Genomic DNA, 26791 nt, shown 5'->3' with positions numbered 1-26791 from the left:
AGATGTCAATACATAATTTACTGTATTGCTGGCCAACAGCAATCTCAGTCTTATATGGCCAGCACTTCAGCTTGTTGAACTTGTATGTTACTGAATCTAATGATATAATGAGCACATCACTGTTCCTCACCATGGTCAGTTAAAAAGGATAGATTGAGCTAAGATGTCATCAGCATATGAATGATACTCTGTTCTCTGCATATGACAGGACTGACGTAGGTATCTCTGGATCTTACATTTCTTTGTTTTGCATTTGGATTCAATGGCCAACAGAAGCTGTTTCTTAATCCATAATGGTTTCCTTTGGAAAATGCAAAGATATTTAACTTTGCTGTGGTCTGAGAGTGCTAAATGGAAATAAGTATTACTAGTAATGAAACGAAATGCATTAGAAAAATCAGGTGAGATCTTAAGCCTATGGCATTAAAGAGTTTCTAGAACATTCCTCTTCCCAAACCTTGTAGACAGTTTTTAGAAGAGTCCAAACAAAATGTAATATGGATTAGTTTTAGAGAGGGTGTTTTTTTCTGCTTTTAAGGAAGTTGAAGTTTGCCTTGTGTAGACATCATCCTGCATCTGTTTGAGTTCTGAATTCCATTTATAGTATCTATAATTTGAGTGAAGGTTTTTTGTGCTGGTGTACTTTGTGAATCTCCATAGGTCTTGCTGTCTTCTGTCTCAATTCACAAACAGTGCTGTTATATTCAATTGAGGTCACTTTCTCTGCATTTGGTCATACAAAGGATTGTAGTTCACTGAACTCTAAAATCATGGTCCTCAATAAGAGTTGTTTATTGGCATTGTGCTCATTTTCAGTTTTTAGATTGTTCCAGTTTTTTCATCCCAGTTACATATACCCCACAATTTTTTTTAAAAAAAATACATTTTGTACTTAGTACTTTGTAATCATTTAAAATTTTGTAATCATTGCAGTGGATCAAATATAGCTGATTCCCCGCCCCCTCAAATATTTCAGTTTATAACTTGAAACTAAATGTTTAATTGCCTCTGTTGAACATACTGTGATATATGATTCCCAGTCAGATGAAAACTTTTGTTTGGTGTCTTTGATTTGATGTCTGAACAATGAACATGCCTCTCTGATCTAACTCCTCTAATTTGTCTAGAAATAGTCAAATGTCTTACCCTGCACTATAATGAATGTTATTTTTTTTACTTCTGTCTCCAGATTATTCCAAAGGTTTTGGTGGTAAATATGGTGTTGACAAGGACAAAGTGGACAAAAGTGCTGTTGGCTTTGAGTACCAAGGCAAAACTGAAAAACATGAATCACAGAAAGGTTTTTAATTTTAATTTTATTCAGTGAAGTTTTCTGAGTAACCTTCTTTAAATATATCAACATAACTGTGGCAATAAACTCTGGGTATTGGAAAATTTTCCTTTTTTTCACAAAAGCCTTCCAACTTGAAGTTGCCCATCATAGCCTGAATAGGTGGCTGAGGAACAGCCTCTGGGGCTAGTAGGGATCCTACTGAAGCATCAAGCTACAACATTAACTTGTCATCCCTACCTTGTGCAGTTGTCAAACTGACACTGACTTTTTGTGTCCAGTAGAAAAGGTGCATACGTGGTAGCTGCTGCCATGGCAAGTGGGTACTACTCTTTTTTTGTCTAATGCAAACAGCTGCCCACAAAAAATTCTGCTGCATTGGTAATGCATTATCTAAATAATCTGGCTTTCTTGGCCTCCTGGATAGCTGTTTTTAATACAATCAGGTGGAAAGCTGTTGTGTGATACAGCTTTCCATGGAATTCACTGGTTTCAGCCATGCAATTCCAAAAACACACTCACCAAAAATAGTCTTGCAATAGCATGCTTTAACATGGCCAAATTGTATGGGAATTTATAAAGCATCATGAGCCTTGTGCATAACTCATGGGCTTAGCAGCTACCATTCTTGTAAACTGCAGCTTTGTATGAATTGGACTGTTGAGCATTTCTGAGATCCACACAGCATGATATCAAAGGATATATGGAGGCAACTGGCAGGGTAGAAATTGCAAAATAAATAAGTAGAAAACCTTTTTTTCCTTGGCAGCTGTTCTGCTGAATTCAGTGGAACTTAGCAAGTGTACTGAAGATTTCAGCTTTGGTGTAGTAATATTTTTCTGAATTTCTGTTGTGTCCTCCTAATGTGTGTGCTTGCATTTTGCAAGAGGGTTTGTACCCATGGTGCAGAGTGTTAAAGCTGCAGTACTGCAGTTCTAAACTCTTCTCATGACCTGAGTTCGATCCCCAGCAAAAGCTGGGTTTTCAGGTAGCTGGCTTGAGGTTGACTCAGCCTTCCATCCTTCCGAGGTCGGTAAAATGAGTACCCAGCTTGCTGGGGGGAAAGTGTAGATGACTGGGGAAGGCAATGGCAAACCACCCTGTAAAAAGTCTGCTGTGAAAACGTTGTGAAATCAACATCACCCCAGAGTCTGAAACAATTGGTGCTTGCACAAGGGACCTTTCCTTTCCTTGGACCTCTAGCTGTATTTCTCTTGTAGACCTGAAGTGGTTCCAGAAACAGTTCCACTTTAACTGCTTAAACATTTTGTATATCAAGATGAGATCTCAGTAATTGCTTTTTGAATTTTTTTGTATATAGACTATACAAGAGGTTTTGGTGGAAAGTTTGGGGTACAGACAGACAGACAGGACAAGTGTGCACTCGGCTGGGATCATCAGGAGAAAGTACAGCTGCATGAATCTCAGAAAGGTATGTGTTCATGCTTGATGTCAACTGACACATAATGAATATGAGTTAGAATGTGATAGCACTGTGGTTGGTATCAATTCTAGAAGCAGGGTATATGCTTCTGTTTTGAAGTGGGTAAGCTAAAATATATAATTAAAAACAAATATCCAATAAATAGGATATCTGTGAGCCTAACATGCCATGTATGGCTTAGACCAGAGGCGTCAAACGTGTGGCCCGAGGGCTGGATTAGGCCCCTGGAGGGCTCCTATCAGGACCACAAGCAACTCACTGTTATCTGCTTCCTTCTCTCTCTCTCTCTCTTGCTTCCTTCTGCATCACAACTTGCTTTGCCAGGCTTGCTCAATCTCACTGGAGCTACTGAGCCTCTATTTTCTCCATTGGTTGACCAGCACATGACGCAACTTATGTACAAAAGCTCACCATGCGCAACCATTTCGTGTTTCCCTCTGGGTCTTAGGCTCAAAGCATTGACCATGAGAGTTCTGTAATGAATGCCAGTAAATCAGAAGTAGGTTTGCAACTTACGGACACACACCTGAACAACATACTTAGGATGGCTACAACACAGACATTGTCTCTAGATTTTGATGCAATAATTCAGAGCAAGAGGTGTCAGATGTCAGAAAGTGTTAAATAAACAAAATATTTCAGAGGTGCTAATCTTTTAAGCATATTTTATTTTAAGGGTTTTTTTTTAAAATCTTTAATTGTGTTTGTGTGTCTTTTATAAAGATTATATCTCCACTACCTGGCATTACATTTTATGATACACATGGCCCAGCCCGACAAGGTCTCATTTATGTCAGATCTGGTGCTCATAACAAATGAGTTCAACACCCCTGGCTTAGACTCATAAGTCTGCATGAGTGGGAGTTGCAACTCCCACTCTTCTTCTGGCTGCAGTCCCTTGAGGCATGCCACCCTAGAGCCACCCCCACCCCCCGTCTTCTGAGAATTGCGGTGAGTCAGGAGAGATGACTTGTACTTCTGTTTGTGTTGCTTCTTCAAAATGTGTGAGGCCACCAAGCAGTGCTTGTGGTGCTTGCCTGCTTCTGCTGTCTTTGCCTTTTGAATAAGCTATATTCACCAGTAACTTAACTCAGCCCAAGAGTTAATTTATGAGCAAGTTCAGTTGGTGTTTTCTACTCATTCCTGTGAAGATTCCCCAACCATAGTGTTTATTACTTGGATATTCTCTACTTATTTCTTATGACAGTGCAATGTTGCTTGAAGTGCCTTGATAGTGGCAATTAAATATATGGTATTTTGTGGTCAATGTTCCCTCAAAGCTGTGGAGTCTTGTGAGCAAAAATTCTGCTTTGTGAGCTATTGCTACTAAAGCTGTGAGCTACTGCATAAATTAGTTTGCTCTGGGGCCATTTTTCCTAAGACAAAAATGTGTGAGTTGGAGGCCAAAAAAAACCCTGTGAGCTAGCTCACACTAACTCAGCTTAGAGGGAACATTGATTTTGGTGAAGCAGTTGTTACAATAACGTTGCCATGAGCTAGAACATAAGAAAAGTCCTGCTGGATCAGATGAATTGTCCATCTGTTCCAGAATCCCATCTCACATGGAAACCAACAACAAGGCATAGTCCAAGGCCTTTTCCCTGATGTTGCTTCCTGCCACTGGTTACTGCCTCTGAATGTAGAGGTTTCCTTTAGTCACCATGACCAGTAGCCACTGACAGACCTTCATGAGTCTAAATAATCCAGTTTTAAAACTTCATATGGCTGCGGCCATCACTGCATCCTCAGGCAGCAAATTCCACATTTTAATCACTCATTGAGCAAATGTTATCATTTGTCTGTCCTGAGTCTGCTGCCCATCAACTTCATTGAGTGTCCTGAGTTCTGATATTTTGGGAGAGGGAAAAAGAGTTCTGTTCACTCATTTTATCCCAAGCAAACCTCTGTGATGTTCTCACCTTAGTTGTCTTTTTTCAGGACTGAAAAGTCCCAGACTCTTTAGCCTTTACTCCTAAGGAAGGTGCTCCAACCCCCTTATCATCTTGGTCACCCTCTCCTGTACTTTTTCCAAACCATAATGTATTGAAATGTAGACTGTATTTTGTAAACATGCTGATATTTGCAGTGCTGGCAAGTTAGGTCAGCACATAGTTGGTAAAAACCCTAACATAGATAGCATGTTAACAGTAGTGGGAATGAATTGCTTGTCCTATTATGTCTGTTCGTTTTACATTCTTGGCTTAGTGTGAGTATATGTATATTTTTACACTTGTGCTTTAAAATACTGTTTTGCATGTGGGAGCCTTGTGAAGTAGGGCTAGGGTACAGAAAAATAGTTGTGACCTTTGTGAATTGATTCTTAGAGTGAATCTGCAAAGTCGAACTGCAGTCTTAGGCACTATACGCATTCAGTGAATTCTCCCCATGTCAAAATCACTTGTGGACAGCTAGTTCGACAATGAATGGTTCTAGCTCAACCTTGTCATGGTCTTGGGAAAAAATATATATACACACACATGTGTATGTGTGTAGATAGATAGATAGAGATACACACACACACACATCCCTAAATCAAGCGTAGAAGGGAAAATAGGTGCACTTTGCTATGTCCATTGTGGCCTGACCTATTACTAAGGCACAGTCTGCTATTTCAGGAATAGAATAGGAATGTTTCTTGACTGTTTGTCTGGGCGGGGGGGTGGGGGTTGGGGGTCAATGGTGGCTTATAAGCACTGGACCTGGAAGAATGATGGCCATGGCTTTATCATATTAATATTTGTTTGTTCTATAGTTATGGTTCTTAATCAAAGTCTTTCGTTATGTATGAGATGTAAATGAATGTATTTAAATTTTTCCCACTCAGTAATATTGCTGTTTAGAGCATTTGTTTTTGCATGTGTATTTTGATCTAAACATGTTCCTTTCCCTTTTTCCTTCCTTCTCTCCTTTTGGTTCCCTTTCTTTATTATGCCCTGGATTTCTCAGACTATAAGAGTGGTTTCGGAGGGAAATTCGGTGTTCAAACAGAGAGGCAGGACCCATCTGCTGTGGGGTTTGACTACAAGGAGAAACTAGCGAAGCACGAGTCTCAACAAGGCATAGTCTCCAGTTGTAACTCTTCCTCAGTACAGCCACTTTTAACACAGACTTAAGTTGCTTCCTTGGAAAGGTTATTTGGCCAGCACACACCACGGGAAACCCAAGGCAACACCTTTTCTTGTTTAAATTGACATCTTAGATTGAGGTTGAGTAATTTCAGGGATGGCAAACCTTTTTTGTTGAGTCTGCCTTAGATCAATAGCATGAAATAATCAGTCCCCTATGCATGAATGTCTTTGCTAGCGGCAAGCCAGTGGGCTTTGCTGCTCCTGTCCAGGTGTGCTTACTGGCACTCTTGATTTCAGCAGCTGAACTAAGGTTTTGATCCCTTCAGCCATTTTTAATAAGTTTTTAAAATGTTAGGAGTTTGGTATGGTCTACACATGTTGTGTTAGTATTTTAAAAGGAAAAAAACCTTGAGTTTGACCCTGCAAATGGAGTGAGAGTATAACCTTCTCTTTGCAGTCTTCCCTGTCTCTCATCATCAGCTTCTTGCAAGAATGCTACAATTGGGGCTTCAGTCAGTTTCTCCATCTTTCCACAGTTCCCCCCCTCCCCGGTGCTTCAGGACGTATTATTGTGTAAGGATATTGAATTTTTAGTATTGGGGAAAGAAGGTGGTAAAGATGCTCCTCTTGTGAATGACTTTAATCCAGCCCTCTCTTTAAATATAGATGCTGGAACTGCATAAAGTAACCTCATGTAATGCAGTGCTGATCACCTGTTGTGCAACAGACCTTGCAATGTCTTGTTTTGCCTCTTTTGAAAGAGAGATTGCATTTGTGAAAGGTAATTGTGATGGAACAGGCACCTGCTCTCCGTCCTTGCAACTGTGCAGCCATCTGAGAACCTTTCCTTAGTTCGCTGCCACCATTCACTGAATTTGTCACTGCCATCTTAGGGGGACAGTGAGACCCCTCTGGCTGAATCCCCTGGTTTGGAGATAAAATCTCCAGACTTTGGGGTGGCCCTGGAGAGTTGGCAACCCACAAACAGGCATCTCCTTTTCTTTCTTGGTAATATGCAGAGTGGAGGAGACTAAGTGGTCAGAGCATGACTCCAGTAGTTAACTTCAAAAATATATAAGAATTTATTCAAACTATTTACATTATAAACAGGTAACACATATATTGATTGGGTAAGGCACACTACAAGGGAAAACTTATACTGGGAACCAACAGAGCACAAATAAAACAGAAGAAAAATTTAGTCCTCTACCCCTACACACTTCCCTAACTACCTCTCTCCCTGGGAGGCTGCAGTGCAGGACAGATCTCTTCTCCACCAGGCCTCCAGCTCTCCTTCACCTCTCTCTCTCTCTCTCTCTCTCTCTCTCTCTCTCTCTCTCTCTCTTTCTAGAGAGGGCAGGGAAACCTCCAGTCTACCCCAGACTGGTTGTAGCTGAATGCCTTGGGGTTCCAGCTCTGACCTGCAAGCTTCTTCACCTCTGTGGCCTGTTCACCCTGCACAGCCCTTCCACAGGAGTCTCTCCTACTCTTCAGTAGATCAAAGACTGCCTTCTTTTTGGTTGAATAGGAGTCTATATAGAGGTCACCCCACCCCTTGGGGAAGTTCTTTTCCCCCACACTTTTTAGGCCCAAGGGCTGCTGGGCCTTGTAGGTCAGATGAGGAGGATATTTTACATCTAAGACTACAAATAGCAGCCATTTTAAAACCAGCCAACTGCCAGCACTTTAACCATTTTGTTACAATGATCAATAAGGTTGCCTTTTTTAAAGTTAAAAAAAAAAACTTTAAAAAAGTTATAAAGTTGGTTAATGCTTCATCCTATCTGTCAGTTGATATTAAAATGGGGAATGCTGCATGCATTTGAATTTTAGGTCATGATCTCTTGATCCAGTTTTCATTTTCTTGCCACAAATATGAGCTCTTGTACTCCTACGCAATACTTTTTTTTCTCTTGAAAATAAGACAAGGTAACCATGGGGGGGGGGGGGGGGAGAAGACAGAAGGAACATTTAAAATTTATGTCTACTGTGTGTTTCTTGTAGATAACTTGTCTGTCTTGCATTTCATTGTGCAGTTGGCCAGTATATTTGTCTTTTGGTGTAAATCCTACATGCTGTAGACAGAGTGAGTTTATGGAGGGCATCTGTTGCTTTCCCCCTTCCTGCTGTAATTCTCATGATTCTTACCATGGTTTCCTTCTTGCATCCTAAATGGTTCTCAGGGGTCCTTGATCCTTAGAGAGGGTCTCTGATGGCCCAGGAGGCTGCAGTGGGAAGGAAGCAAAGCTTCCTTTTGCAAGCTCTCTGTTTGTGATGTGTAAGATCCAGCTCTGTTTTTGTATCTGTTTAAGGTAGTTGTTCTTGAAATGGATAGAAGTGGTGTGTGGTGCCCCCAAAATTAAGTACCTCTAAGAACATGTTATCATTTTAAAAGTCCATAACTAAGTGGAGTAATCCAAGGCTGTGCTACAGAAGTGGTATGTTATGGGGATTGTGGGAGCTGGGAGAGATCACCTTTTCCTTTGCTTGGTTGCTGACAACATCCATTTACTTTCAACCAATGAATGTGGAAGCATGACTATGAACCAATATAGCTTGCACACCTGCTGATGTTCCTCTTGATGCCTTAAAATATGTATATACTTGTTTTGCATCTAATTAGTTTGCATTTTTCCTTGGCTGTAATCACTGGGAAGTCTATGCATGCAGCTCCTTCTTAGTAGCTCTCTGAATCTGATAAAAACTGATAACCACCCCCAATAAACTTTTGTCTTAATTTTAGACTATTCTAAAGGATTTGGTGGAAAGTATGGTGTACAGAAAGATCGAATGGATAAGGTATGATCTTAATTTGAAGTCTGATTATGGATTTAAAATGTTAAAAATAACATAGTTCTGCTCTTAGAGATGAGCCTCATCTTTGAATTCCATCTTCTTACTGCAACCCACTGACCCAAGTGGCTGTTGTTCCTTTAAGGTCTGTTGAGCCTGGGAATCAAATTTCCCAAAGCCAGAAAGACTGCTGGGAGTGAGGAAAGTGGGGGAACATCTGTGATAAGTTAGCGCCTTCCGCTGACAGGCTTTTGAATCTAACCTGTTAGTTTGTCCAACTTCATAACTGATATATGAACTGGATAGATCAAGTCAGTACTGCTATTTGATTGCAGTCAAATATTCCAGGAATGCCACTGCAGAAGTGATAGTGGAGCGCTTCCTTGTAGTTTGTTTCTTGCTTGTTCTTAGCTCTGCTGTAGTCAAGACTACTCCTATTGACTGCCTGCTACAATTGCATTCGTTTTCTTTTACAATTGACCAGTAATGAGTGTCTGGATGACAGCAATATCCTTCTTATTGTAATGACCATAATGCTCTAAAAATATCTGCCTGGTTAAATGACTAAATCTTTTTTAAGCAATGCTCCCACCTAACCCAATCCCACTTTTGATAGAATGCATCATCATTTGAAGATATTGAGAAACTGTCATCAACTTATCAGAAGACCAAGCCAATAGAAGCTGGTAAGATTGTGTTTTGAAGCAACAAGCCTCTATTAATAAATCATGACCAAATTCTACTGTAGAGAATGTTTTAAAAGGAAGGGGAAGATAGACCTGCAACTCATTAAAGTGTCTCCCCAGCCAATAAAAGGTGGAAGAAAAGTGGGTACAAGTAAATCTGTTCTTAAAAAGAAATAATACATATATGTATATTATTGACTTTAATAAGTTTACCTGTGCCCAGTTTTTCTCTAACCTTGTTGTTATTGTTGCTTTTTTCAGATTCTGATTATAGAGCCAGTTTGGTGCAGTAGTTAAGTAGTAGTGCAGACTCTAATCTGGGAGAACTGGGTTTGATTCCCCCCTCCTCCACATGCAACTGCTGGTGTGACACTGGGTCAGGCACAAGTTCTCCCAAAACTGTTATCTGAAGAGCAGTAGAGAGCTCTCTCAGCTTCACCTACCTCACAGGGTGTCTGTTGTGGGGAGGGGAAGGGGAAGGAGATTGTAAGCCGCTCTGAGACTTCTTTTGGTAGTGAAGGATGGGGTATAAATCCAATCTCTCCTTCTTCCCTTCCCCTTCCCCCTCCTCCTCTCCTCCTCCAGCAGCTTGGTTTATTATTTAGCTTGCATGCACCCTCTTCCTCTTGCACATGGTTTGATAGAAAGAACCAAAGTTTGTTGAAGCATCCCAATTTGAACTGTTTACAGGAAAGGGGCGCTTGAACCAATTCAATCATGGTTTAGTTTCTTGATTTGTAGACAAGAAACCAATCACAGTTCATTAAAGTGCTTGATTTAAGGGATTCCCCTCTGCCAAACCTGGTTATCTTCAGTCTCAGTTCTACGTGGCAGGGGAGGAGGGAGAGTGATGGAAAGCCCAAAAAGATCACCAGGCTTTCATTCTGTCAACAAAGAGACCTGTAACAGCAAACCAGAAGTTAGTAAGTAAATTTTAACTTTCACTAGCATGATGTTTCTGGTATAGAAGGTGAACAAACTGTGCTCCTCGAATCAAATTAGTGTGATCTCAAAGAGTGATGCTCAGTCAGAATTCTGATTACACATCAACCTTGGAATTTGTTTTGGGGATTTGTATAATAGAGAATAAGGAGCCCTGTGGTGCAGAGTGGTAAGCTGTACTACTGTAGTCCAAGCTGTGCTCACGACCTGAGTTCGATCCCAGTGGAAGCTGGGTTCAGGTAGCTAGTTCAAGGCTGACTCAGCCTTCCGTCCTTCCAAGGTCGGTAAAATGAGTACCCAGCTTGCTGGGGATAAAGTGTAGATGACTGGGGAAGGCAATGGCAAACCACACTGTAAAAAGTCTGCCAAGAAAATGTCAGTAATGACTCAGTGCTTGCACAGGGGACTACCTTTACCTTTTTAACCTGCCTTTATAATAGAGAATGCCATATGAAATGCTTCAATATTTCAATATTTCTAATGTTACAGTGAATTCTAAAACAAGCAACATCAGAGCTAACTTTGAAAATCTAGCTAAAGAAAAGGAACAGGAAGATAGAAAGAAGGCAGAACTTGAAAGAGCTCAGAGAATGGTCCAAGAGAAACAAGAACAAGAAGAAGCTAGGAAGAAACTAGAAGTTAGTAAAATTTCATTTTTTCTCCTCCCCCAAACTTTTGACTGAACTACAGTGTTTATGGACAGACTGCAGACCTTGGGTGCAATTTAACAATTTCTAAAAATCAGGCCTCTTGTCTATTGAGAGAGATTTGTTAGCTTCCTTAAATTCTTCCTTGTGCTAGAATTAATCTCTTAAGTGACAATTTCTCTAAGACCGACAGTAAGAGGGAACAGGTTGTTTTGAGACTGAAGTGTACTTAGAATCCTTACTTCCAGACTGTCTCCCCAGTATACACCGTAATGAGTGATCTTTAAAAAAAGAAAATATTTGTGTTCTCAAAAACTTTAAGCAAAGGGGCCGCCTTTGCATGTTTGTGTAACTTTACTGATGAGACAAGATACTAGTGGAAATTAGTTTACATTTATTTATTGGAATCCTAACATCTAGGCTAAAGAGTTCAAATACTGGATTACAAGACTGATCTAAGTGAAGTATCTTCTCTCATGTGTTATTTTAAATGGAGACTAACCAAACAGCATAGTTTTCCATTTTATCTGCATTGAAATTGCAAATGAAGTAGACTTCTATTGAATCAGACTGTTCGTCCATTAGGTCAGTATTGTCTATTCAAACGGACAGCAACTCGCCAAAGTCTCAGGTAGGGTTTTTTTGCATCTCCTATTACCTTATCCGTTCAACTGGAGATGTCAGTAATTGAACCTGGGACCTTTTGCATGTCAAGCAGATTCTCTACCATTGGTAGGGTTGCCAAGTCCAATTCAAGAAATATCTGGGGACTTTGGGGGTGGAGCCAGGAACAAGGGTGTGGCAAGCATCATTGAACTCCAAGGGAGTTCTGGCCATCACATTTAAAGGGACAGCACACTTTTAAAAATGCCTTCCTTCCATAGGAAATAATGAAGGATAGGGGCACCTTCTTTTGGGGCTCATAGAATTGGACCCCTTTGGGGGGGTACTTTGGGGAGAGGCACTAGATACTATACTGAAAATTTGGTGCCTCTACCTCAAAAAACAGCTCCCCCAGAGCCACCGAAACCTCCAGATCAATTCCCCATTATACCCTATGAGAATCGATCTCCACATAGGGAATAATGAAGTGCTCAGCAGACGTTTCCCTCCCCCACCCACCCCGTTTCTGGCGACTCTGAAGCGAGGGATTGGCCTCTCTACTCATGAGTTGCTGCCAACTTCTTCAGAATAACACAGACACACCATCCCAAGAGGAAGCCTTTCAATCGGAGACTGACTGAAGCCTCCGGAGGTGGAAGGCACATGGTCTTCTGGGGGCAGGGCTTCCCCCCTGTCGGCCAGCTGACTGGGGGTGGGAAGGAGCCTGGGAAAGTGGAAGAACCCCCACTGGGACCTGGGGATTGGCAAGCCTAACCATTGGCCACGGCCCCTTTTATGACACTTCAAAAAACCCCTTTTTAGAACATGTAAGCTCTAATTAAGGATACCACTGAACAGATTTTGGGTTCCACTTTGGGTGAATCCCAGATAAACTTCCTAGAGTTCTTCAGAACATCCAGCAGACTCTGAAATGTTTCTTGGTTGGATGAGGTTTTGCTGATGTGTCCTTTAACCTTTAGCACTTAATATGTGGTGTGCTGATTGTTTTGACACACAACCTATACTCTGGACTGTTAGGACACAGTATGGAGAAACAGAATGGCTTCCACTTGGCAAAGGTGTCAGATGATGAGGTATTTTATCTCCCTATCTGTTCAAGTCATATGCAGACCATATAAGGAAAGATGGATTAGAGTTAGATGAAGGTGGATTGAAAATTGATGCGAGGAATATTAAGAATTTAAGATATGTAAATGACACAATGTTATTTGCAGAAGATAGTGAAGACTTAGAATGACAAGTGCAGGAACCAGAGTAGATTTTGTGCTCAAAATCTCTACTCATAGAAGTATTGATGTTAGCAAACCCACTCTGAGATGTTGCTTTTATCTCTAAGCAAATAGTAGGCAACTCTGAACTGAAGTGAGCTGTTCTCCTTACTTTGGGGTGCATAAATTTGCCGTAGTAAGATCACTCACTATACCTGTTTCTTCTAAGGCGAAGTGTTAATGAATTTGTGGGGTTATCAATGGCCCATTTTTCACCAACATTATCAGTAATTGTTCAGGTATTTAAATTTCACAAAAGGAAACAACAGTTGGCTGAAGACATTGTTCCATATGTTGGAGAGCTGTGCCATGTATATCTACACTGCATTTTAAGTAGATATTCATTCATTCCAATCATAAGTTTGAAACCATTGGTCCAAAGTATGTTCTCTCCAGAGGGCTAGCTAGCTCAAAGTCAAGCCACATTTCACATCAAGCATTATGAAGAACCAACTTCACAAAGAATCCAGCATTCTGACACAAAAATATACATGATATTATGAACAGTTTATTAGATTATTAGAACAGTTACCTGTAATATCAGGTAACTGTTTGAACAGATTATGAACAGTTTATTAGATTATTAGAACAGTTACCTGTAATATCAGCATTTCTTCAAGGAGACATCAGATGTCTTCAGCCTGAGTGGCTCAGTAGCAAACCACACTGTGAAATGCTGAACTGTTAAAGGGGCATACAGGTGTTTCTAATCAATATATTTAAAGGTAAAAGACCAATCCACCTTCATCTAACTCTAATCCATCTTTCCTTAAATGGTCTGCATATGACTTGAACAGAATAACTCAAAATACATAATTGCCTTCCTCCTGGTTCTGTTTTAACCTTCTGGGGCAACAGAAAACAACTCTGCACCATCTTCTATATGACACCTCTTCAAGTACTTATCATAACAGCTTTCAGTTGTCTCCTTTCTAGGATAACCATACCAAGCTACTTCAATCTTTCCTTGTAGGACTAGGTCTCTAGACCTCTTACCATCTTTGTTGCTCTCTTCTGCACACTTGATTCCAGCTTGTCTATATCCTTAAATTGTGGTGCCCCAAACTGAACACAATCCTCTAGGTGAGGTCTAATCAGAGCAAAGTGATTTGGACACTATAATTCTGTTGATACAGCCCAAAACTGCATTTCTCTTTTTAGCTACTGTATCACTCTGCTGACTCATGTTCAGTGAATGGTCCATTAAGACCTCTAGATCCTTTGCGCACAAACTTCTACCAAGACAAGTCTCCCCCATCCAATAATGGTGTATTGGATTTTTCTACCTAAATGCAGAACTTTACATTTATCCCCATTAAAATTCATTTTGTTTGTTTTAGCCCAGTTCCCCAGCCTGCCAAGATCATCCTGTATCCTGACTCTGTCTTCTACTGTATTTGCTACTCCTCCCAATTTAATATTATCTGCAAATTTAATAAGCACTTCCTCTGTTCCTTCATCCAATCATTTATAAGGATATTAAACAAAACAGGTCCTAGGACAGATCCTTGAGGCACTCCTCTCTCCTTTCCAAGAGGATGAGGAATCATTAACAAGCATGTTTTATGTTTCTTCTTTTTGCCAAAGGAACAAGCCAAAGCCAAGAAACAAACTCCTCCTCCGTCTCCCACTCCACAGCCAGTGGAAGAGAAACTGCCTTCAAGTCCAGTCTATGAGGTGAGTTTAATAGTCTGACTGGAAGAAGGCTTTATTCCTGTGCAAGCAAACAAGTGTGTTGAGATGTGTTCCAACTTTTTAGTATATGTTTTTGAAAGAATGAATAGTACTACTTAGGTGTTTCTTGTTTGAGTCCTCCTAAATTAATTTTTATCATTTTTTAGAGGGAGAAATAGTCCAAGAATTATTCATGTGTAACAAATCTGTTTAATCAGTCAGGTTGCACATACATAATAGCCTAGCCCAAGCTTACTGATACTTTACTATACAGGTAACCAGGGCTTTTTTTTGAGCTGCAATGCACCGGAACGCTGTTACCACCTCAAAAATATATTATAGCACTTTTGGTGATGTCAGAGGTGTGGCCTAGTATACAAATGATGGTGATGTCAGAGGTGTGGCCTCGCATACTAATGAGTTCCTGCTGGGCTTTTTCTAAAAAAAAGGCCTACAGGTAACCATTACATTAACAATAGGATAACAAATCAAATTTCTCATGCTGAAAGTAGTATTTCTAAAAGGGAGATAGAGTAATCAAACAATTAAGATCTAAACCCACATGTGAATCTTTTGGTTTGGATATGCTAGCATTTAAGTGGGCACCATTGCCTGCAGAGCACAATATGCCACTTTCTGTCTTCCCCATAACCTGCTATGATACTTTCTAAAAAAACAATAGTTACAAGTATTAGTAATTTCTTCCCAAAATTATGAGCCTCAGTAGTATTTACATATTTAATGCCATAAATGTGTGAATGCCTTACATCTTTAAGGCACTTATATAAACTTCCCCTTCCCAGTCTCTGTAAGTAAGAAATAAGGGACGACAGAATATTTTAGAAAGTAAACATAAATGAAATGGCAAAGAGCGAAATATGAGAATTTGTAGATTTTAAAATTATGTTACCTAAGTCAGATTGTTTGTCAAAACATTTTTTGATCATGTTAAATATTTAGAATTTTTTCTTTCAATTAAGCTATCTTAGTTCATTTACTAAACATTGATTCAGTTATTGAACAGTTGGAAAAATTATTTAGGTTTGGGGGAAAACTTTTCATGAAGAGTATAACATTTCTGGAATGTCTGCAGTGCCAAAATATGCCCCCCCCCCCCGAATGTAATATATACGTTGGCATTGTGGATATACGTATGGACTACTGTTTTAACAAATTGTGAGAAATTTATCTAGGGAAAAAAAATGTTCCAGTGGGAAATAAAACTCAAAGAAGTAAATGGGATGGTGGGCAGGTGGGTTGAACAAATCTCAATCACAGCCCCTTGCTGGTGGAACCAGCTACCGGAAGAGGTCAGGGCCCTGCGGGACTTTGGACAGTTCCGCAGGGCCCGTAAGACAGTCCTCTTCCGGTTGGCTTATAACTGACCGGCATTGAAATATTCTGAAGGAAGACAATAAGATAGCAACTGACATTGACTGATACATTGATATACTGGTTGTTTTTAATTATGTAAATTATTATTGTATTTTAATTTTTTTAATCTTATTGTTAGAATTGTTATGTTGTGAGCCACCCTGAGCCCGCCTCGGTGGCGTAGGGCGGGATATAAATGAAATGAAATGAATGAATTAGCACTTCTATACATTCTCTCCCCCCTCCCCCGCAGTTATTCGTATGTCAGGTTTAATTATTCATTAAGTGATTGGTTTGATTGTTTTAAATATGTTTACTATGCTTTCCTCCTTTATACAGGACTGAAGTTATTATTGTGGTATGAATGATATAATACATACCGTGAGATACTCTCCCACTCAGCGGTGGTGTCACTCAGCTTGAAAAATTGGTGTTGTAAGATGGTGACCAAGGGTATTTACATAGTTGAGTTCACAGCTGCCTTTCACTCCCTTAGGATGCTGTTTCCTTTGAGTCCAGCCACAAGAACTCAGATATAAACTATTCTGCAGTGCATGAGTTGGAAAGCAATGGCAAAGCTGAAGAGTCTGACTACCAAGAAGCAATCAGTCAGCGGGAACCAGAGTATGAATCTGAGACAGTTTATGAAGTGGCTGGGGCACAAAGCCAGTATCCGGCAGGTTTGATACCTTCTGTTTCTCTCTAGGCCTCTTTAAGATACAGCCTTTGACAGTGCTTTGATGAATTGTACTCTTAGAGTTCATGGTTGGAGATGTTAGGTATGCTGAGCAAATGGCAAGAGCCAGGAGGTGGCATTATGAGCAGCTGTTTCCTTGCCTTTTAAACTTAAGCAGGTCTGTGCTTGGCCATAATTGGATGTGAGACCTACTGAAGAAATTTCTGTGTTGCATTCAGCTTCCTGGAGGAAGGGAAATACCTTGGAGCAGTACTTTTAGCAGAAAGGGTTAGGCATGCATGCTAACCTGGCTTGCAAGGTTTCACTTGTTAGTAGTGCTGCAGGTAGGCAAATCCTTTCTTGAAGTATCTGTAAGCTGCCAGCTTTTGACTCCATGCTATAAAGATGAGCATAAGTGCTTAAAATCTGTGCCAATGTGTCACCAGAGATAATGTGATTACTGGGGAGACCAATTTTAAGTGCCAGGCTATATTGTAAGTTATCAGTTAAAGGCATTTATCCCTCTCTTGTGCAATGAACCATAGTCATGCTTCTCATCCTATTTCTTTTTAGATGAAAATACTTACGAGTATGAAAATGACCTTGGAATCACAGCTATAGCTCTCTATGATTATCAAGCTGGTAAGCTCTGCTTTTGCTTAGATCTTTGTTCTGCTTGTTCATGTGTTTCTGTGAAGAGTCATCTGAAGTATAAGTAATAGATATCTGCTGAATCCTCTTAAAAAATAAACATTTCCGGGATCAGCATCCAGGGCCAATTTTTGTGCTCGCATCCTTTGTCTTTCTCTTTTCCTTAACATATTTAGTCTTTTAAGTCTGGACTGCCTCTAAGCATGTGGGGTAATGTCTGGTGAAACCTCAGAAGTGGAAGGGGGGGAGTGGAGAGAAGAATGATGCCAATGTAAGCATTTTTATTTAACTCACACTTGGATATCATTTTGAATGTTAGTTTCTTCTGCAACCCTTCTGGCATCCATTGAGGGCAGCAGTTGGCCTCCAAGGTGCTCCATATTATTTAACATCTATATGCACCCCCTTGCCCAGATTGCCTGAGGTTTTGGACTGGGCTGCCACCAGTATGCTGATGACACCCAGCTCTATCTGTTGATGGATGGCAGACTGTCTTTGGCCCCTGGACATCTGTCTGAAACGTTAGGAGCTGTAATGGAATGGTTACAGCAGAGCTGACTGAAGTTAAATCCAACTAAGACAGAGGTCCTGTGCTTAAGTCAAAGGGGGATGGGTCTGTGCACCCAGCTCCCAGACTTGGATGGCGCTGTTTTAGTGCCAACCCAACAGGTGAAGAGTTTGGGAGTGCTCCTGGATGCCTTACTTTCTATGGAGGCCCAGGTCACAGTAGCTGCCGGATCTGCCTTCTAACATCTACGGCAGATCAGACAGCTAGCACCATATCTATCCCCCAAGGCCTGGCTATAGTGACCCATGCAATGGTTGTTTCCAGACTAGATTACTGTAACTCGCTCTATGCTGGCTTACCCATGAAACTGATCCAGAAACTGCAATGGGTGCAGAATGCATCAGCTGTACAGGTGAGCATGCAGCCAGTGCTCCGCGGCCTGCACTGGCTGCCTATAGAGTACTGGTGTCAAGCATGAGATTTCAAAATAACCAGTCCTTGGGTTTTGAAACAAAGTTTGTTTTATTGATAATCCATGTGGCTCAGTTGAGCTAGGTATTGGAACTGATACAGTATAACAGTGAGATACATACTTAAAGATGGCACATCAAAGGATTCTATAAACAATTCTACATTCTCTAAACCATTCTGCATTCACGTGTGAAACTTCACACTGTAACTTCCTTATCTCTATTATGGCTGGCGCTTCCTGGGTCCAAGCCTGGCTGGCCTGGGAATTGGTCCCAGGAGGTTTTATCTTCGAAGAGTGCATTCCTGCATTTGTTAGTAAAAGCGAAAGAGTTCTCTACTTTGATGTGCTTAGGTTTCATTCATGGTTAGTAACCTTTCTATGTTTTGATAACTACCATCAGAAAGGAATAAACAGTGCTTGACAACTGGATCCGTTTCATGGTGTTAGTTTTGACTTTTAAAGCCTTACATGGCCTGGGAACAACATACCTGCAGGACCGCCTCTTCTCATATGTGCCCCGGAGGTTGCTTCGTTTGGCCTCCCAAGATAGGCTGACTGTCCCCGACCTAAGAGATGCCCGTCTTGTCTCTACCAGGGCCAGGTCCTTTTTGATCCTAACCCCAGCCTGGTGGAATCAGCTCCCTATGGAGATCTGGGTCTACCTGGCTTGCTAGCCTTTCATAGGGCCTATAAAATGGAGCTGTTCTGCCAGGGCTTTGGTGAGGCGGCGGGCATCTATCCATTAGATTGATTGGCCTCCCCTACTGCACTATTGTACTACCCCACTGCTGATTTGCTGTACTGTTCTGCTACACTACCTTATTATATTGTCCTACTGGACTATTTTGTGCACTGAATATTGTAATTGGGTTTTATTATGTTGTTGTGATTTTATTATGTTGTACTCCGCTCTGAGCCCCTACGCAGGAATGGGTGGAATGTAAATAAACAAATAATAATTATAAATAATTATAAATCCTCCCAGGATCCTTGCCAGTCGGTCAACAAATGTCATGCTCCTCTGTTGGATTCCTAATCATTCTTGTAAAATAGTCTTTGAAGATGTTTCTTTGTAGTAATGACTTTGCCGCAGGACTGCCATTCAATAAAGCCTGAAGGGCAAAATGAATCTCTTGAGAAGCTGTCATCCTGATGTAACTAAAGCTATAACGCTAAACCAGAAACTGTGATGAATGAAAGGGGACTATAAGAAAAAGCTACCAAGTTTTGTTCAGCAGTCCCTCTCCTAGATAGCATTGACTCTACTAGACCTTAGTCTAAAAGTCCTGTGCTGGGAAAGACTTTTTGTTGGTGACAGTCCTAAATGGCACAGGTGTTAGGAAAAATCTTGCTGTCAATAATCTGCTAGCTTCAGCTTGTCATGCATCCTCCTGATGAAAATACTGAAGAATACTCCATATGAATTATGCAGCCAGCTTGGTATAGGTTCAAATCCCCACTCAACCATGGAAGTTTACCGAGTAACCATGGGCTAGTTCCATTCTCAGTCCAATCCTACCTCACAGGGTTGTTATGGGGTTTAAAAGGGAAGAGAGGAGAATAGTGGTGTAAGCTGCCTTCGGTTCCCACATTAGGGAGAAAACCATGCTACATCTATTCAAAGTCAAATACAGTAAGTAGAATTGCTTGGAAGCAGCTGGAGCCCAGCATCAGTGTTGTATTTCCCTGTTTTAGGTGTAATCCAAGTTCCACAGTGCCAGGGACTTTCCCCCACTCCAGCTGCTTGAATGAGGAGCCCTGGATTGCAGCCAACTTTTATTTCTTCTCTTTCAACTGTTTATTAGGTTTGGGAAGGTAACTGACCTGTGAGATACTAACCTGAGAGTTGCTTCTGCTCTTTCCACAGCTGGTGATGATGAGATTTCCTTTGATCCTGATGACATTATCACAAACATTGAAATGATTGATGATGGCTGGTGGAGAGGTGTATGCAAAGGCAGATACGGGCTGTTCCCAGCAAATTACGTAGAGCTGAGGCAATAGGAAACCCTGTCTACCATTTATGCCTTAATGCTGTGATCATTCATCTGATTTTTACACTACAAATCATGTTGCATTGTGGGGAAGGGGAAAGGATAGAGGGGCATATACATATTCCTTTTATATTTAAAATACTTCACTGATGCTTTTACAAATGTTTACGGCGCAGAAATCGCTAATATATTGTAACTTTTACGTTCCCCACCACAATATGTTATCATGGGTTTTTAATGTGTTCTGAAATGGGCCTTTTTCCTTCTTCTTTGCCAAATCAGTGATGGTCATAATCCCCTCCCCCAGGAGTTTCAGCTCTTCCTGACAGTAATGCATGTTTCATTTGTATCTGTATATGTACTGAATTACAAAGTAATTATGTCCAACTGCTCATGTACTGAACACTGTTAGCGTTCTAGACTTTGGCTGTGCAAATTAGTCATGTTTCCATATAAGGAACAGCGTCGGTATAGAGAAGATAGGAAGAAGACTTGAGAATTGTAACAGAAGCAATTATTCAAAAGGAAAATGTTTGTTTTTACGTCAATAGAAGGATCCAGTGCAAAGATCTCTATTTTCTTGAGTACTGAGAGCAGTAGGAAGCTTTCTTGTGAAGCTCCCCCTTCACTTCAGTGGAAAGCTTCTTACAGGTCATGCTGCAAGAATTTAGTCTTTGTTTTCCTTTACAGGAGACTTCCAGTATCTTAACATAGTTTCCAGTTTGTGTCACACTTTCTCCCTTGTGCCCAGAGCTACATTTGAAGGTTTTTATGTCACCCCTTTAGCAAATCTCTTTTGGTGATACCTGGGTAGGTGGATGGTCTTTTCAAAGAGTCTTCTGCTTGCATTTGGGCCTGTAGCGCTGCTTGCAGATAACTGCTACAGATGATGTGTGTACACACTTCATTGTAGCTGGAGATACTGATTTGTATCTCTTGCACTGGGGGTGTGAAGGCCAGCTGTGCATTCAGGATGTTAGGCAGCTTTATGTCATTCAAGGAGTGTTAGTATATGAATAGCTTGAATCCTTGAAAGAAATCTGTATTTTTAAGCTATGTATGGAAAACTACCATGTTTTGTAAGTTCAGCTGAAACTGCCAGTAATTAACTAAACAGTAATGGTGTGTCTGCCTTTTGCCAAACATTTAGCTGGAATTCTTGCCACTGTTTCAATGAACTAAGTTAAACCTTGGTAAAGTTTACCTCTTTTTAAAACCACATAAAGCATCCCTACCAAAGACAGTACGTACATACATATGCTCAGTGTTTTCTGGCCTTTTTTATTTGAAATGGGAAATTCAGGGAGGAACTAACCAAGCAAAAAAACAAAAACAAAAAACAAGCCCACCACAATAAGGCCCAACAGAATATAGAAAATATTTGTATAAAATGGCAGTGTACAGTGTAACTAGAAGTAAGGCTCCTGGGGAGTGGTGAGGGGTTGATTGATAGTTGGGGGTGGGAATTGGTGGGTTGGGACAATCTTTAATATGAATGTCATCTTTACCTTATCTTTATTTCTCCCAGAGGCTGCTTTCTGTCTCTGACTTTCATAGCTACCATTACATTGAGTTTTGCTGGGTTTTATATGCAGTTTTATCCAGTCTTGCATAGGACATCTCATAGGATAAATGATTCTCTTTTTTGTAAATTAAGTATTCAAATAAACTTTTGGAACCATTTGCACAGGATATACATGTGTGTTTTAATTATATTGGGATCTATTGTGCAAATGTAATTGTGCTTGATGTTTTCAATTAGAATAATGTGACCTTATGTGGATAACAAAAGTAAGCCATTCACAGAGGAAGTCTTCATACAGTTGGACTTAATGCAGAAAATTTACTTCAAAAATAAATTGGGAGCGGGGAGAATCCATCAAAATGACCTAAGTAGGATTAATGTCCCAAAAGATGAAAGTATGCGAACATTGGTGGGTCATTTAAATGAGAGTGGTGAAGAATTATGCTTGTTTCCAGATTATTTATCTTCCCTTTTTCCCTAACACAGGTGCATTGGGGGCAAAATGGGGCTGAATTAATAGGACCTCAGTTTGTTGTATCTAATAGTGAAGTAACTGACCTCCATTATAATGAAAGCATCAAGAAGCTGCCACCCACAGAAACAATAAGAGTTTCTACATAACTGGGGATCACATCCAGACTCCAGATGAGGCGTGTCTTACTATCGGAACCAGTGGGAAACTGCAAGGACTTGTGGTGTGAATTTCCCTGTTTCCCTTCCTATCCACCAGCCAATGTACCTTTATCTTCTTTCCATCTTTAGTTTTCCAACCTATTCCTGGCACCCTCTACATGAGAAAACTGGTCCCGTTGTGTGGTGCCAGTTGCAAGAGTGAGCCCAGTTGCACAGTTTGGGACCTGCAAGGACTTATGAAGGGCACCCATTTTTCCCTGTCCCATGCTATTCCCCCTTTCCCTTCTACTGGCAGCCCTTTTCTCTTACTCACCCACCTGACTTTTATCTGCTCCTCCATCTTCAGTTATGTTTACTTCCTTCATTTGTAGCCCACCTTTCTTCACAATGGGGACTCAAGGGACCTTACTTCATTCTCTCCTCCATTTATGATCAAAAACTGGTAAGCAGGGGGCAGACTATGAGCAAAAACCCTGGGAAAGGCCCTTATCCCAACCACCCTAGACCTGCCTTCTGAGGAAGGGAGGGAACATATGAAGCTGCCTTATACTGAATCAGACCCCACGGTCCATCAAAGTCAGTATTGTCTACTCAGACTGGCAGCAGCTCTCCGGGGTCTCAAGCTGAGGTTTTTCACACCTACTTGCCTGGACCCTTTTTAGTTGGAGATGCCGGGGATTGAACCTGGGACCTTCTGCTTAACAAACAGATGCTTTACCAATGAGCCACCATTCCTCCCCAGAGAGGATGAATGGATGGAGGAAGAGGCAGCCTGCCTAACCAATAGGCTGGGTGCTGCTTTCCTTGATGCAGGTGGGTCTCACTCTGGTCAGGAACTGCAATAGGGCTCAACTTGGACAGGGCACAACCCTCTGTCTTGCCTCAGCTTGGGCACGGTTTTTCCAGCTGGGTGCCACCCTCTGCTTGCATGGGGTTGGGCACCACCTTCTGCTTTGCCTCACTTTGTGTGGGGCCAGGCACAATCTTCTGTCTTGCCTCATGCATGGCTCAGCCAAGTTGCCTGACCTTGCACAGGGTTTGGCTGGGGAGGGCGCCACCACCTGCATCACTTTGCCTCATTCATGGCTCCAACGTTCTAGCATTTTTCAAGTTTGTAGAAAGATCAGTCTTGGCCATTCACAGTTTCAAGATGTAAGTATCAGATCTGGCTGTGACTTGACTGTTGTATAGATATTGGGTAGTGATTGTCAGATATTGAGTCATTACAATAATATTCCAGCACTGGTTTTGGAGCATGATTTCTGCTTTAATAGTTTCCTGACTCCAGGCAAAAAGTCTGCACATGTACATGGCCATAACCAATCAATCCCGAGGTAGCTCTTTCTCTGCATCATGCCATCGAGTGCCAAAAGATAATTTTTATCATACATGAAACAGCTGATAGAGGCAGAATTTTCTGATCCATGTTTGTCATGCCTAACTAGTGTATGAAAATGCTGTTGCTGAGAGCCAGATCTTAGGCTGCATAAGAACCCATTAAGACACACAATAAATATTCTGTACCACCTTTTTATTATACCTGATAAAGCTACTAATATGATGAGTTTAATGATGAGTTTACAAATTAATTTACCTTAATGATGAGTTTACAAATGTTTTCATAGCACCAGTTTCTATCAATAGAGATGTCTTACCTGTTTTGGGTTACTGCTTAGCTTTGAGGTTTATTTACAACAAATATGCAGGTTATCCCAAGCCAGTGGGATAGTAGGCATTTTTTCGTAACCGAGTCACATTTTCAAACCTGTTGCTTCTCTGCTGTAAAACAGTATCTGGTAGGGGAAGATTTCTGGTAGAGATTGATTTCCAGGATGAGAACCAGTGGGAAGGAAAGAGGGTTATTTAACTTTTGCCTGCTATTTTTCTTTTAGGTGAGATTGAAGACAAGAGTTTGCAAAGGAAACTCAGCATTGAGGTTAGCCTAGTAGTACTACCTGCCTACCCCCCACCCCCCTCAAGCAGTTCTTAAAACATTTTTGGCTTGCACAGATGGGAAGAGAATGGTCAAGAACGTGTTTCATAGAATTGTAGAGTTGGAACGGGTCATGCAGGTTATCTAGTCCAACCCACTGCTGAACTCAGGATCAGTCTAAACTCATATGTTATGAGGGCCAGATCTAACATAAATGAGACCTAGTCAGGCCAGGCCATGTGTGTTCCTATTTTAGATAGGTAGCAAAGATATAAACTTTATAAAGGACACAAACACAAAGATTTTTTTACAAAAACTTAAAACATGTTTAAAACATCAGCACTCATTGGTCTTAAAGGTGCTTTCTTTGTATTTCTGCCATGGGATCCAGAGAACTGGGCAAAGGAAGCTCTGGCTCTTTCTTTCCTTCCCCAGGGGACCAGGAGAGGGAGGAGCCTCAACCAATAGAAGAAAGGGAGGCTTGGCTCAGTAGCTCTACTGCATGATTGAGAGAGTCTGGTAAAGCAAGCTCTGCCTCCCCCTTTCCTCCCCAAGGGAAGAGCCTCAGCTAATGGAGAAGACAGAGGTTTTGCTCTGTATGATTCAGCAAGTTCCTGTGCAATTCAGCAAGCCTTGCAAAGCAAGCTGTTATGCAGAAGGAAGGAAGAGACAGAAAAGGAAGCAGATGACAGCCAGTTACTTGGGGGCCTGATAGGAGCCCTCTGGAGGCCTGATTCGGCCCCAGGCCACATGTTTGACACCCCTGGCCTAAAGTATCCTTGACAAGTGTTTGTCTAATAACTTCTTGAAGACTGGCAGTGAAGGAGAGCTCACTACTTTCATAATGACCTTCATTCAGATTTTTATTATTATTTCAATTTAATGAATTGCCTTATCCCAGCTAGTGCCAGACTCTGGATAATTTACAACATATAAGGTATAAAGCCTTGAGGCAGAGAAAGACTGCTAAATTCCCACTGTTTGTCTAATTATTGAAGAGCCTATTAAAGTTGATTCAGTGTTAATGAATGACTTGTTGATAAAGATCTTATCACCATGTTAGCCCCTCACTCACCTCTTCTCACACCATTTCCCACTTTATTTTCATACCCCTTTATGCCCAGTCCTTTCTCCATCCCTAGTCTGGTTTTCACTTTCTTTCCCACCCTTCCAAAATCATCTGTTAGCTGGGGACTTCCGGGGGAGGAAAATGTCGAGCTGAGCTGCTTCTCATAACGGGAGCAGGCTGGAACTTCTGTTCGGGGTAGTGGAAGGTAATTTAATGCCTACTGCCTACTTTTCTCAGTCAGAGATTAGTCCAAGATATGCACAGGAAACTTTGAGAAGATTTACCTTGGCTAAAAGGGAGTCCTGGGGGGGGGGCTCCTTTGAGGCTTTGAGGGGTCTCTGGGAAGAGTTGCATTTTCATCATCTGCAGTTTTCAGAGTCATTTATTTGACATAAGCTTGACAGGATCCTAACCTTCTTGGACATTGCTAAACATCTAAAGCTTTGCAAGACTGGTGGGAACTTGGAAAGAGAAGGTACAAATTACTATCTTTCATTCCAGAACTATTTACAGCTTAATGGAATAAATTTAAAAGGTGGGAAAGGAAAATCTAGAAAGTCTGGAAGAAGAGGGGAGGAAGAGGTGAAATTTGGACTTTATAAATATAAAAGACAGTGTTAAAAAGTGCTAAAAAGTGAAAAGGAATTTATTGTTTAGTCTTCTTGCGGTTTTGAAAAAAGAGCACCATCGTCACAGACCTGCAGCACATTTAAGCAAGACAGGAAGTACGTCAAGTATCGTGAGATCTCCTTACCAGTGTGAATGAGACTTCGTGGCAACAAAAGCAGGAAGTAGTGGAAGGAAAACCTACTCTAGGAATTTACTACCATTGAGAAACATTGGCGGCCATTGCTGGGAGGTCAAAATAAAAACAATGTTTTTAAAGAATTCGGGACATTAAAAATTATTGGAGTTAACTTGAGAAGAGGGTAAGAAGTTAAATACTATTGGTCATATTATTTGTGTGGACCTCGGATGTTTTTAAAAGGGGAGAGAAATTGTAAGGAGCGGTAAAAAATCGTGACCGCCATTTTGGAAGATTTAAAAACTTTAAAAATAAATATCTTGACTTTGGGAGCTCCGAGGATGGCGAAATTGGGCTTGTTATAAAGGGCAAGTCCTACTCTTTTGAATTGGATAGTCAAATTGGAAATTGGTGAGGTCCAAATTTTCATTGTTTTTTAAATGTCTGAACACAAGCAACCCCGTACAAGGGCTACTTCACTGGAAAAAATTCAGGACCAATTGGAGGCAGTGGAGGCCAGAATGATGAAAGGGGTGAGAGAGATGATAAATGAATTGGGGGAAAATTATTGCAGAGATTAAAAAAGATATGGAAAATCTCAGAAAGAAAACTGAGGAAACATCTAAGAAAGTGCAGGAGGTAGAAGGCAGAATGAAAGTATATGTTCCACCTTGTTGGAAATGCAAGAAAAAGTGACAATCCATGACTGCAAATTGATGGAAACTCAGATACGTCTTAGAGGAATACCTAAGGAGGATGGTGATTTAAAAGAAT

At 40.9% G+C, this 26791-nt stretch overlaps 1 protein-coding gene across 2 annotated transcripts in view; it reads left to right on the top strand.

The window, feature by feature from the left end:
* The window catches only part of CTTN (cortactin), a 45265-nt gene extending 23461 nt beyond the window's left edge, over window positions 1-21804 (top strand). The window contains exons 8-17 of one of the 2 annotated variants that reach the window (XM_060261063.1): window positions 1190-1300; window positions 2613-2723; window positions 5682-5792; window positions 8547-8602; window positions 9213-9282; window positions 10714-10862; window positions 14351-14440; window positions 16308-16491; window positions 17061-17129; window positions 19986-21804. In XM_060261063.1, the coding sequence (XP_060117046.1) occupies window positions 1190-1300; window positions 2613-2723; window positions 5682-5792; window positions 8547-8602; window positions 9213-9282; window positions 10714-10862; window positions 14351-14440; window positions 16308-16491; window positions 17061-17129; window positions 19986-20122 (1088 nt within the window). In that variant the 3' untranslated portion in view covers window positions 20123-21804. The remainder of the gene's footprint in view (window positions 1-1189; window positions 1301-2612; window positions 2724-5681; window positions 5793-8546; window positions 8603-9212; window positions 9283-10713; window positions 10863-14350; window positions 14441-16307; window positions 16492-17060; window positions 17130-19985) is intronic. The other variant, XM_060261064.1, reaches the window with a different exon arrangement.
* Window positions 21805-26791: the final 4987 nt, after the last annotated feature.

This window comes from Heteronotia binoei, chromosome 21 (genome assembly GCF_032191835.1).
Source record: "Heteronotia binoei isolate CCM8104 ecotype False Entrance Well chromosome 21, APGP_CSIRO_Hbin_v1, whole genome shotgun sequence".
Classification (NCBI taxonomy): Eukaryota; Metazoa; Chordata; class Lepidosauria; order Squamata; family Gekkonidae; genus Heteronotia; species Heteronotia binoei.
The sequence above is the reverse complement of the archived record's forward strand: the minus strand, read 5'-3'. Positions and strand labels throughout refer to the sequence as shown.